The sequence below is a fragment of the Podarcis liolepis genome (assembly GCF_965112155.1).
Source record: "Podarcis liolepis genome assembly, chromosome: 7".
In the NCBI taxonomy this organism is placed as follows: domain Eukaryota; kingdom Metazoa; phylum Chordata; class Lepidosauria; order Squamata; family Lacertidae; genus Podarcis; species Podarcis liolepis.
In genome coordinates, this window is record NC_139561.1 from 63,019,812 (window position 1) to 63,031,737 (window position 11,926).

The 11,926-nt window shown below is 44.5% G+C and overlaps 1 protein-coding gene across 2 annotated transcripts; it reads left to right on the forward strand.

Annotated features, from left to right (window-relative positions):
* Positions 1–1,800: 1,800 nt before the first annotated feature.
* LOC310710666 (gap junction beta-5 protein-like) lies at positions 1,801–10,414 on the forward strand. Of its 2 annotated transcripts, none has more exons than XM_083511680.1 (2): positions 1,801–1,936; positions 7,835–10,414. In XM_083511680.1, exon 2 carries the CDS (start codon positions 7,860–7,862, stop codon positions 8,709–8,711), a length of 852 nt encoding a protein of 283 aa, XP_083367806.1. In that variant the 5' UTR covers positions 1,801–1,936; positions 7,835–7,859; the 3' UTR covers positions 8,712–10,414. The 2 variants fall into 2 exon arrangements, with proteins under 2 accessions (XP_083367806.1, XP_083367807.1); XM_083511681.1 differs by lacking the exon at positions 1,801–1,936 and adding an exon at positions 4,957–5,091.
* The last annotated feature ends 1,512 nt before the right edge of the window (positions 10,415–11,926 follow it).

Below are 11,926 nucleotides of genomic sequence, written 5' to 3' on the forward strand. Positions count from 1 at the left end.
TGAAGTGTGGCAACAGGCATGCCAGCATCTCTTCCCAAAGATCCTTAATCCGATTGGTGTGGGAAGCAGTCGTGCTGAGGTAACTCACGGTGCAGTTGCCAGAGGATTAACTGGTTGCCAGATGAGTAACTGGGACCTGTCAGGCCTGTGGCTGCAGGTCTGCCCTGGCTACCATTTTGTTTCCACATGCAAGTCATTGCCTTGACCTATAAAGTTCTGATTGGCTCAGACCCACAGTACCTGAAGGACAAATGCAAATGTTTCCAAAGTGTGTTTAAAAGATTGCAGCAGGTGGGCTTGGGGGGGTGTTCCACAGTTAGGGTGCTAGAATAGAAAAGGCCCTGACTCCATCCACCATCAACAGCTGGAGCATGGTCTCAGCTGAGGATCTTAATGCAGGGGGGATTTTGTATGGGAGTAGCTGGCTGGAGACTGGAGGCATAATTGATGGGAAGGCAGGATATAAATACCATTCCTTCTGATACTGTAAGGAAGGCAACTATGCCAACATTGCTGGAACCAAATAAACTCAATGAGGATTAAGCATGTACAGTACCTCTAGGACTCATGGAATGTGGAGTGTTAGGGTTCATCCACACTTTTGCTTGATTCATATTCTGTGTACCGATCATATTGTGTACCGATTAATTCCCCCAGGTCTAAGAGCTTTTCTTGTGGTTCTGTGATTATGCCTTGAGAAAATCCAATCTCACCCGTTGAACTGAACCTCGGTGTAAGCAAAATGTCTCTTCGGATTTCCCACACATCTGAGAAGATCTGATTCAGTGAGAAGGATCAGAGTTTTGCAAGGCACAGCTATAGAACAACAGCAAAAGCTGTCTCAGACCTAGGGAAGTACACAATGCAATCAAAGTATGGCTCTAGTGAAAGTTTGGATGAGCCCTTACTTGGAAAAGAGAACTGGAAAACAGGACAGGGAGTTGAATGGTCTTCTTGAACTCCTTCACATTTTATAGTATCCTGAGGTGAACTTGGATGGATGGAGCATAGAACAGGAGTGCTCCTGTTAGGGGGTGAGCGGAACACCCTGCAACATTATAGCGGCTCTTGCATGTATAATATAATAGCAAATCCCAAGTCTGTTGTGTCATTATGCCTGTTAAACACTGGGCTTGAGCCCCAGGGAGTGAAGAAGGATCTTATTTGGTCTTGCTCCAGATATGTGGACTTGAGCTGCAGCTGCCATATTCTACAATTCCCTGAATTTTGCAGTGTCTACAAAAATATGACCCTTACAGGGAAACTGAATATATCTTTTAGACAAAAAAAGGGTATATAAAACATAGATTTGGGGGAAAGTATGTACAAAGCTGCATACAATTTAAATGCAGGTTTTGTGTGCTCTCTTTGGGGCAGAATGAACACTAAGTACCGCATTTTTCTGTGTGTAAGGCTAGGTTTCCCCCCTAAAAAATAATGTCAAAAATTAGGGGGTGTCTTATACATGGGACCATCTCTCCCCCCCCCAAAAAAAATAGGAGCCATCTTATACATGGGGGTGTCTTATAGACGGAAAAATATGGTGCGTACAAAACAGAGACACAGCAAAAAAAAAAAAAAAGACCTGCTCTGTTCATCCGTCTCTCCTCCAGCCATAGGACTAGATGCCCAAATCACATTGGTTCTCTGCTGCTTGTATGATGGAGGCCCTTGACATTTGCATGAGTACAGCTCTCTGCTTCCAGCAGTCTTGACAGGTAGCAGCAACCGAAGGTGTGCTGGAAAGCTCCACCCCGGAATGTGCCTTTTGGAGATTCCTCCTCCTCTGCCTCGTCCTCCTCCTCCTCACTCCCAGAGTGCTGGGAGGAGCCTCAGAGCTTTGATGCCCTTTAATTGGGAAAAAGGCTGTCTCAATGCTCCAGAAGACGAGAGCGGATCAGGAAAAGGCCTGCAAGGAAGCTGGAACTCCTACCAGGTAAGTGTGTTCATTTGTTTTTCCTCACCATTGTGGGCTGAACTGCAACAAGAATGCCTTTTGCAAAAGGTTTTAAAGGTGTTCACGGTAAGGTGGGGACCACAACCTGGTGGGAAGATGTCACTGCTAGGCAGACAATACTAGGTGGACCTATGCCTCCTGACATGCCTCCCTGTGTTCCTGTGGGACATGTGCCACAAAAGTCAGGCTTACTATTAGCCAAGATAAATCAGGGCTCCAGTGGTCGAGATCAGATTTGTAACATTTGAAACGGCAGCCACTGACACTACCCTGAAAGCCTTCCCCTCACCGAAGAACCACAGAAGCCCCCGTATCTCGGGAGAGGAATACAGGAGTTCACAAACCAAAAGATGCGACTCCGAGGCAAACTCAAGCCCAGGCACCCCGTGTGCTTGAAATTAAGCACCTCCTGTAAAAGCAAAGAGTCTCAGGTTGCATCTGGAATTTCGTAACAAAATGTGCAGGCGTAATAGTTTCATATATATAATAGGCAGGGTGAGAGAATGTTGTTGTTGTTTTTCTCATCTGTAGTGTCTATGAAGATCTCGGGGTCTTGTGAATGTTATGCTCACCTTGTGGGGAAGTGTTAATTCATCTTTTTAATTCATGTGCAGCAGATCCCCGTGAAATTCTTGTCAAACAACAAAGTGATAACACTCGGAATCTTATGGTCCCCGGTATTTTTTCAAATGATCTTTGAGAGCTGGGAGGAGGAGCCAGTGCTTTGCTAATGTATCATTTTAACATTACAGGAAATGTCAAGAGTTGGTTTTACAGCTTTTTTAAAAAAAAAAGAAGACTAATCAGGGAAAATAAAATGCTGCAGAGACAGAATTCATTGAGAGCAGAAATGTTGATCACGATAGTTTGAAGATCAAGTGATCACTATCTATGCTTCCGTATGGAAGGTATATTTAAAAAAACAAAGTTTGTGCAGAGCATATGGGCTGGATCCAGAATAGGATAGTTGGACTTAGGTTCTATTGAAATCAACGCGACAAAGTTCATCACGGCTTAACCAGGCACAGCAATCTGGGGGAGTGCTGTAGCTCAGTGGCACAGCATCTGTTGCATGCAGAAAATTCTCCAAGATTTCAGGAAGAGTCCAAATCCCTTCAAATTTGTGTGTAAATATGCCTGTAATGAGCTTCCCCCACCCCACTAGCTAACCTTAACTGCAAGTTTCATCCTATTTTCAAACAAGTAACACCTCACTGGTAAGAGAGAGAAGGATAATCACTGGGGGGGGGGGAGCTTCTAGCATCAAGGAAGACAAAATTGAGGTTCTTGGGCATGCTGAAGAGCATCATTTCATGCAGGGGAGCATGGGATTTGCAGGTTCCTATGTCCTTTGAACTGGACTGTGGGATCAGGGAAATTTAGAAAGTCCATACTCCCCAGCCTTTCCTGTCTCAGACACCCCTTTCCAATAAGTTTTTGTTACTTGGAATGGGTATGGGATGAAGTGCCAGATCAGTTGTTTTTCAGTGTTTTCTACAAATACTGCAAGTATTTTGAAAGAAAATGAAACAAAACAAAACAAAAAAGCAAGCCAAGAGAAGTTGCGGGGGGGGGGCAAACTGACAATGAAAGAAAGAAAGGGAAGGGATTCACTGCTGCTGCTACTACAAAATTTCTTTACAAGGATTGCAAAAAAAACCAACCCATGAAGCAGATACAAAGAAGAGATGCATGATAGTTACACGGAAACTCTATTCCAACATATGTTAGTGAAAACAGCTTACAAACATGCATTATATTTGGGAGAATGGTTTGCAAAAATGTAGACATTAGAGAAAATTGTGTACAAAAATGGAGGGCATTTAGAGAAATGTGGATGAAATTATACAGGAATTTCTCTCTCTCTCTCTCTCTCTCTCTCTCACACACACACACACACACACACACAGTGGCGTAGCGTGGGGGGTGCAGGGGGGCCGGCCGCACCGGGCACAACATCTGGGGGTTAGGGTTAGGGGCGCAAATCCACAGGTTAGGGGGCGCAAATTACTTGCCTTGCCCCGGGTGCTGACAACCCACGCTACGCCACTGCACACACACACACTGCTGCAGAAATTAGCCATACTACAACTATAAAAATGAGGAACTAGGAAAAACCAAAATGGACAGATTTGCCCATCCTAGCATAAGGGCAGATTAACAGCATCACGCCCTAAGCATCTTGGCCGTGGTTAGAAACAAAATTATAAAAATGGAAAGTTTGTCTGATCTAGCATGGCAACTCTTGTGCTGTGCTTTTAGTGCTAGGTCTGTGATGAATTAGTAAACGTTGGCCAATCGTACAGATTAAAGATGAATCATCTTTGTGTCAGTGTTCCTGCAAAGACATTTTTTGGTTGCTGTTTCTCAGTCTCCATTTGGCTTTCTAGAAGAGATGCTTGAGAAAGGGGAGCATCAGACAGCATGTTAATGCTCTTATAAACTTTAATCAGCCTCCCTCCCCACTCCTCCACCTTGAATCCATTCTAAAGGCACCTGGACCCATTCCCTCTAGGCTGCTCTAAATGCCTTACTTTCTTCAGTACAGACTTTCAGTTCACGTGCAGCTCCTTGAGGACTTCAAAGAGCAGCAGCTGTTCGACAAAACTCTTCGGGGAAGATCCTTCTCTCCAGAATTTCAGCACTAGCCATAGGAAGCAATTAAGGCTGCCTGTGTTTCTCCTCTTCCCCAGTGCCTAGGCATGTGTACATTAAAAACCTATGAGTTCCTTTGTAAGAATCAGGCACTGTCATGCTGCAAAGAAGGGAAAAGATGCAGGCAGTATTGGCTCCAGGTTTGTGGGGCCTTGGGGCAACATGCTCAGAACCCAAAAATGAAGTAGAAGTGAAGAGGAGGGGCTTCTACTTCATTTTTGGGTTCTGCTGTCCATTTGCCTGCCCTGCTCCTCTGACTCTGTCCACATCACCACCCAGGTGCACCATGGATCTGGATCCATCTTCTCCTATTGTCTATTGTTGCTCAGGTGTTTGTAGAGAGCAAGTGATCAGGCAGTGGCAGCCGCAAGGAGATGAAGCACAGAGTTTGGGGGTTGTCAATGGGGCCCCTGTTTTGAAATGGACTTTGCCCAGTGATGTCAGCTTTCAGTCCTGAACTGCATCACTTTGGACTGTAGGTGAGACCTTGTATGATGGGCACTCCACCTCTGTTTTAACACATACATGCAAAACTAGCACTTGATGGGAAAGACTCTGACAGAGCCCTTCCCTGGGATACTTCCAGCAATTTTTGGCAAAAACTGTTAGGGTCCACCTCAAATTTACTAAAAATCAAGAGTCCACCCCCCGGGTCCAGCTTCAGATTACCTCTTGGTTCCACCTTTGTGGAAAAAGACTCTGCCTGCAGACCCAAGAGTGGTCAGCTACGGGTGGGGAAATCTGTGAGTTGTGGTTTCTCATTTTTCCAAACTAAAGTTCACATTCCCACATCAGTTTTTAAATTTTATTTTAGAAAGTCCTCATGAAAATTTGTCAGGATCTTAGTATGACTTTCTCCTAATATACATGTTTTTATATGCAATTCCCCCTAAAATGCACATATTTGCAAAGCAATTTAACCTACTATAGTGCATTTTTGTATGTTACACTCATTCATATATGTATTTTATGTACACTTTACCCCAGTATATGCATGTTTGTACACATGGCTTGGCTGCAGAACTGCTTCCAAAAATATGAAGAAATGTGAATTTGGGAAGATGGTTGTGTTTAGCTTCTCATGTTGTTTCAGAAAATGTGATTTAATAGGTATACCTTTAAATGCAAATAGAACCAAATTTCTCCTCAATCCCTATGTTCAACCCTAAATTCATGTGTTAGTAGTGTGGCCATATCTTCTCTACAAAGCTGTCTAGTCAAAGTCTGGTTTACAGATGAAGAAACCCCAAGGAGGGTTGAATTTGCCCATCTACAATATTTGTTCAGCAGCCATATAAGTTTCCTAGTCCCAAGTCTTCCACACTATGGTGCAATGTATTGTATTCCTGATTAATTATTTGCATATGTTAACTCTATGTAAACTGGTGTTTTCCCATCTGATGTTGTGTTTCCTCTTTTTTGGCATTGCGTAAGTTGCCATCATAGGAGATGGCAGGTCTCCTTCATTTCAAAAGCAAATGGAGACGCTCTTGAGAACTCGTAGCACCCCAGTCTCATACCAGAGTTCACCACCGGGCATCTTCCTTGCACACACACACACACACACACACACACTTTATTTACTGCAGCAGTTAGCAGTTCTTGCCCCTTTGGGAGATGAGGGCAGGGTGGATAGATTGTGGTTTCTTTCTAGCCTGTACGGACATGTTGCTAGCTTAGGCAAAACATATGACATCCATATGGGGGAGAGGCACATGGTGTGGGGGTGGGGAAAAGTATTGGGTGTTTAAATTGCTATGCATGTTTTCTAGCCTTGGCTCTTTAATCATTTGTAATCTGTGGTGAGGGGAGTGGCACAGCTGAACCCAGAAAGTTTATTTTATTTGCATATCCATTTCATTTATATATGAGCTTTTTGCCAAGGCACCCAAGGCAGTTTACAGTTTTAAAGGACTAGAGCAAATTATATTCTAAGTGTTGTAAGTAGCTGGGCCAAATCCCCTCAGTTTCCTCGATCATCCATTCATTTCCTCAGAAACTTTATCCAAGATTCTTCAGCAGGGGTGGGAGAATCTTGTTGCTTTTTTGATGAAGTCATTGAAGAGTTGGAAAAGGCTCAGAAAAGTGCCACCAAAATGATCAAGGGGAGGGAATGACTTCCCTGTGAAGCAGTGTCTTGAACAGGGCCGGATTTAGGTTTGATGAGGCCCTAAGCTACTGAAGGTAAAGGGGCCCTTTATATGTCAACAACAAATTGTGGCTGGTTTTTGTGTTGAATATATGCTAAATGGTAATTTATGGACCTAATAGGTATCTAAAGCCATTCGCACATAACAAAATATGTATTTTATCAAAGTAATTGTATTTTTTCCCTTTAAATTTTTTTGGGGGGGCCAAGAGAGTGGGGCCCTATTGGCTGGAAACTACAGGAGGGGAGGGTTCTCTTGTGCTCATATTTCACTTGCCCCTAGGAAGTGAAATATGCACAGATGCACAGGCATCTGGTTGGCCACTGCGAGAACAGGATGCTGGACTAGATGGGTCATTGGTTCACTGATCCAGTGGGCTGTTCTTATAGGGGATATAAGCAGACATCATCCTTAACTAGAAATAGTGGTCCTAAACATGATCATCAACTTTATGGTGGGGGTCTTAGGGGTAGCACTTACTCTGCCTCCCAATTCAGTTTGGGAGGCAGAGGAAACCCCAATCCCATGCTCCCCAGCAGGTGATGAAGCTCATCAGCAAGCACTAGAGTGATATTCTCTGCTGCCTCTATCAAGCGCTCTCTGTCACCAGCTACCAATTCCTCTTCTCAAGGTTGAGGGGTATTGCTGGCAACAGGGAGGCCTCGAAGTCAGTGTGGACAAGAAGCAGCAATAAATACTAGTCCCAAATGATATGGGAGAAATTGGAGCAGTTTGTGACAGGCCATCAAAGTCCCCCAATTCCACACTTACCCCTTTGTTAGTTGTTACATGTTGCTGAATTTGGAAGTAAAGCCTTTATCTCAAACAGCTACGAACCTTCAAGGTAGATGATCAAACCTGGCAGACATTGCAGAATGGGTCTAGAAAGACAACATAGCTTGCAGATGAAATGGTTTGAGAGTAATCCTGAAGGGGGAGGGGAGGGGCTTATGTTATTTCGGTTCTATGCAGTGAATCAGGTCTAGCGGTGTGGTGTTGTTGACAACCTATCTATACAGGCAACATCAGGGTGTTACAATATTTCTAATTCCATCTTCTCATGTCTTTTCAGGAACTGGAAGTAGAAACCAGAGGCCATGAACTGGGGAAGCTTTCAAGGGCTCCTGACCGGAGTGAATAAATATTCCACAGCCTTTGGACGTATTTGGCTCTCAGTGGTCTTCATCTTCCGGCTTCTAGTCTACATAGTGGCAGCTGAAAAGGTTTGGGGAGATGACCAGAAGGATTTTGACTGCAACACTAAGCAGCCAGGCTGCCCAAACGTCTGCTATGACCATTACTTCCCAATCTCCCACATCCGCCTCTGGGCCCTACAGCTCATTCTGGTTACCTGTCCTTCCCTGCTGGTAATCATGCATGTTGCCTACCTGGAAGCCAAACTGGAGAAGCATAAGAAGAAGGTTGGGGCAGACTATGCACTGCGCTATCCTCCTGGCAAGAAGCGTGGAGGTTTGTGGTGGACCTATTTCTTGAGCCTCATCTTCAAGTCTGCTGTGGACATTATATTCCTCTACATCTTCTACCATGTGTTCCCAAACTACACACTCCCCAATGTGGTGAAATGCTCCCTTGATCCTTGTCCCAACATTGTAGACTGCTACATAGCTAAGCCCACAGAGAAGAACATCTTCACCCTTTTCATGATCAGCACAGCCTGTGTTTGCATCCTCCTCAGCCTTCTTGAAGCCTTCTACCTTGTTGGGAAACGATGTAAAGAGCACCTCCAAGCCAGAAGTGAAAGCCACAGGAGGCAGGACAGTGAAGTATTCATTATGAAGAAAGACCCTTCCTCCCTGCCCCCCGGTAAACATAACCCAAATGAAATAGGTCTGGAGGCATTCAATAGTACCGACTATAAGCCTTCTCCCTTCAACTTCACATCCTGCCCACCTCAGACAGCTCTGACCTCTAAAACAGCACCATCATAAGCAACCCTTAAATCCTGGGAAAGTGGGTAATGGAAACCTTATACAGAACTAATATTACCTACTTTTCATATCAGCACTTTCTTTTAGGCAGGACATGGATGTGATGTATGAGAGGGAGAGAGGGGTGGCCTTTGTCCGACACTCACCTAATTCAGACTGTTCAGTTTTCTGATATACGTACTGATCAAAGAAGTCTATATTAAATGGTCATATCCAAATTTCCTGGTTCTTGCAACTAATTCGATCTAAACCACTTACGGTTTGCATATTGTGGACGTGTACTACTTACACGTTGCAGATTGCACTATTTCTGCCCAATCCAGTTTTCAAAAACCTACCCACCACCACAACTGAAGGTGGCTGGCACACTTGGTCTTGACTGCTGAGATACACACACACACACAGAGAGAGAGAGAGAGAGAGAGAGAGAGAGAGAGAGAGAGAGAGAACCAAGTCAGTTCAAAGACAGGGATGAGTTTCTTCCAGCCACCATGCCAAACTAACAAGATGTACTGAGTGTAAAGCTGCCAGTCAAAACTATCCCCAAATGCCTGACAGAATAAGTGCATTTGACCAGTTTCCTGGAATGACGAAGTTTCATAGCCTGGTGAACTCCCTGGAAAGTGAAATCCCTTCTCAGCTATGAAGTTTACTGTGTAACCTTGATTCTTCCTGTCACTCTCTCTCAGTCTAAACTACCTTGCTGCATTGTTGAGGAGATAAAATGTGAGACTTGCTTCCCTGAGCACCTTAGAGGAAAGGTGAGATAAAACTGAACACAAATCATGTCCCCCAAAGCAGAGGGAGGGAGAGAGAGAACAATAAGGGGAAAGGTGACTACAGGATGAATACAGAACTCAAGCCTATAAAATGAAAATGCTGATATTTGAAGCACAGGTGCCCATATCCAAAGATTAGTGAGAATTACCACAGACTCAGAATAAAATTGGATTAGGTGGGGGGTTTTTTTCTTGTTTCCCCTTGTTTCATCGAGCATTGATTTGAAATCAATAAGTGGTATTCAACAAAGTTTTATGCAAAATAGACCTACTGAAATTAATGGACCTGAGGAACATCGTGTTTATTAATCTCAGTGGTCTACTCTGAGAAAGACTGAGTTCAATGCCACCTGATTTGAGTCTTGGGAGATTCTCATTCATATTTGGATATGCTCATCTGTGTCCAGGAATGGCTGACATGATAGAGTGGTGCCCAACGACCAACCTACCAACAGTGGCATTGCTGCCACTTACCTGCACTGTATAGAGATGGACCAGGGTGGCAGTGAGACTGGGGTTGTGTGGGCAGAAGCGCCAGATTGGCACCATCAATACACCTGAACTGCCCCAACCTTGCTGCCCCCATGCCTCATCCAGGTAAGCAGAGCAACCCCGATGTTGGAACGGTGGCTCCATGGCACCACCCCACCATCTCAGCCATTCATGATTTATCGTTTTGTTATTGCACTATTGTTGTAAATGCTGGTTGGGGAGGTGAAAGGGGTAATAGCTTTTTCTTTTCCTGCCTATCTTCCATGTCACATCTTATCTCCAGATTCTGTACCGCACAATACAGCTGTGACTTTTGAATGTAGACAGACAAGTGCCTTATCAGTTAAAATGCAAGCAGAACAAAGAGGTGGGGGAAAAGGTGTATGTGTTATATTGAGATGTTCAATAAAATGTGAATAATAATTTTAAAAATTCCCGTTGGGCATTTTATTTATTAATGTGTTGCATTTATACCTCAGCAGAACTCAAGGTAGCATGTGTGGGTCTCCCAGAAGTGGTGTGGGGCATGAAATTTCCCATTTCATAAATTGATTAGTATTAATGAAAGCACTTTTTTATGTAGCTCATAGCTAAACTATGGAATCCACTCTTACAAGAGGCCACCAACTTGGATGACTTAAAGATTAGATATTCATGGTGGATGAGGCAATTGATAGCTATTAGCGCTGGTGGCTATTTCCTACCTCTAGTGTTGGAGGCAGCATGCCTCTGAATATCAGCAGCATGGAATCACAGGCGAATAGAGAGCTGCTGCACTCAGGTGAATGTGGGCTTCCCATAGGCTTCTGACTGGCTACTGTGAGAACAGGACGCAGGTGCAAATGGGCTTCTGGCCTCAGCCAGCTGCTTTTTCCTTTGTGTGAGTTCCTAGGCCAGTTGAAGACCTAGTATTAGGCAAGCTTGGTAGTATAAAAGTTGTAATTAATGTTTTTCAGGTAGTTATCCCTAGCAAGTGTGTCAGGTAATACGTGTATGTCCTTCATTTGCATTTGTAAATGGTGGGGTGGGAGAATAGAAATTACATATATATAATTTTACAACATCAGGGTTAGATGTCATTAGGATCCATGTTGGGCATCAAGGGCCCTTGACATGGTATCACAGAAGGGCCCACACTCTCCAGCACACATCTTCTTCTTTGGCGATCACTCATAGTCGAATAAGGTTGTCTTCCATGAACACGGTCTTCGCGGTGTGTCTGTGGGTGACTGTGGAGGCCAATTCTGGATCCACACAACCTTCCACAGTGAGGACTTAGGTTTCCAGGTGGGAGCTGATCATGGTGAGAGTTTGCCAAATGTGCCTTCCTCTTAGCTCGTTTCTCCCTTTTGTCCTGAGTTTGAGTGTCTTCAAAGTCCATGACACCTTTGGTAAAGGCTGTTCTCCAATAGGAGCGCTCGCAGGCCAGTGTTTCTCAATTGCCGGTGTTTATACCACATTTTGTTAGATTTGCCTTGAGAGAGTCTTTAAACCTCTTTTGCTGACCCCTCCCCTAATGCAGTTGCACTGGGTGAGTGGGGTGCTGCTGCTGCTGCTGCTGCTGGTAGCAACACTATTCACCATCCTCACTGTCGGGTCCTGGGCAAGCAATTTAGCAGTGGGTGAATGACAAAACTACTTCTGAAAGGCCGAAAACAACAGTACCGCCCATGGCTACAACTGCTGACAAGGGCCCCAGTGGGGAAGGGTAGAGAGCTTTGGCACTCATTCCTTTGGAATGCATGGGAAGCCCCTCCCACTTTTGGAGGGGAACACAGAGGTGTTTGTGCATCCCCGGAAGTAGCTACACCCCAGAACATTCCCCAACAGTGTTGTTGAAGTGAGGATGTGCAGTGTGGGAGAAAAGGGTGCTGGTGGCTCCTCCCAGATAATCTCAAAATTGATATGGGAAGCAGTTGTGTGGAGATACATTGACATACAGTT

Excerpts from the sequence above, each read along its gene's own strand:
- LOC310710666 (XM_083511680.1), top strand. The coding sequence starts at position 7,860 with ATGAACTGGGGAAGCTTTCAAGGGCTCCTGACCGGAGTGAATAAATAT.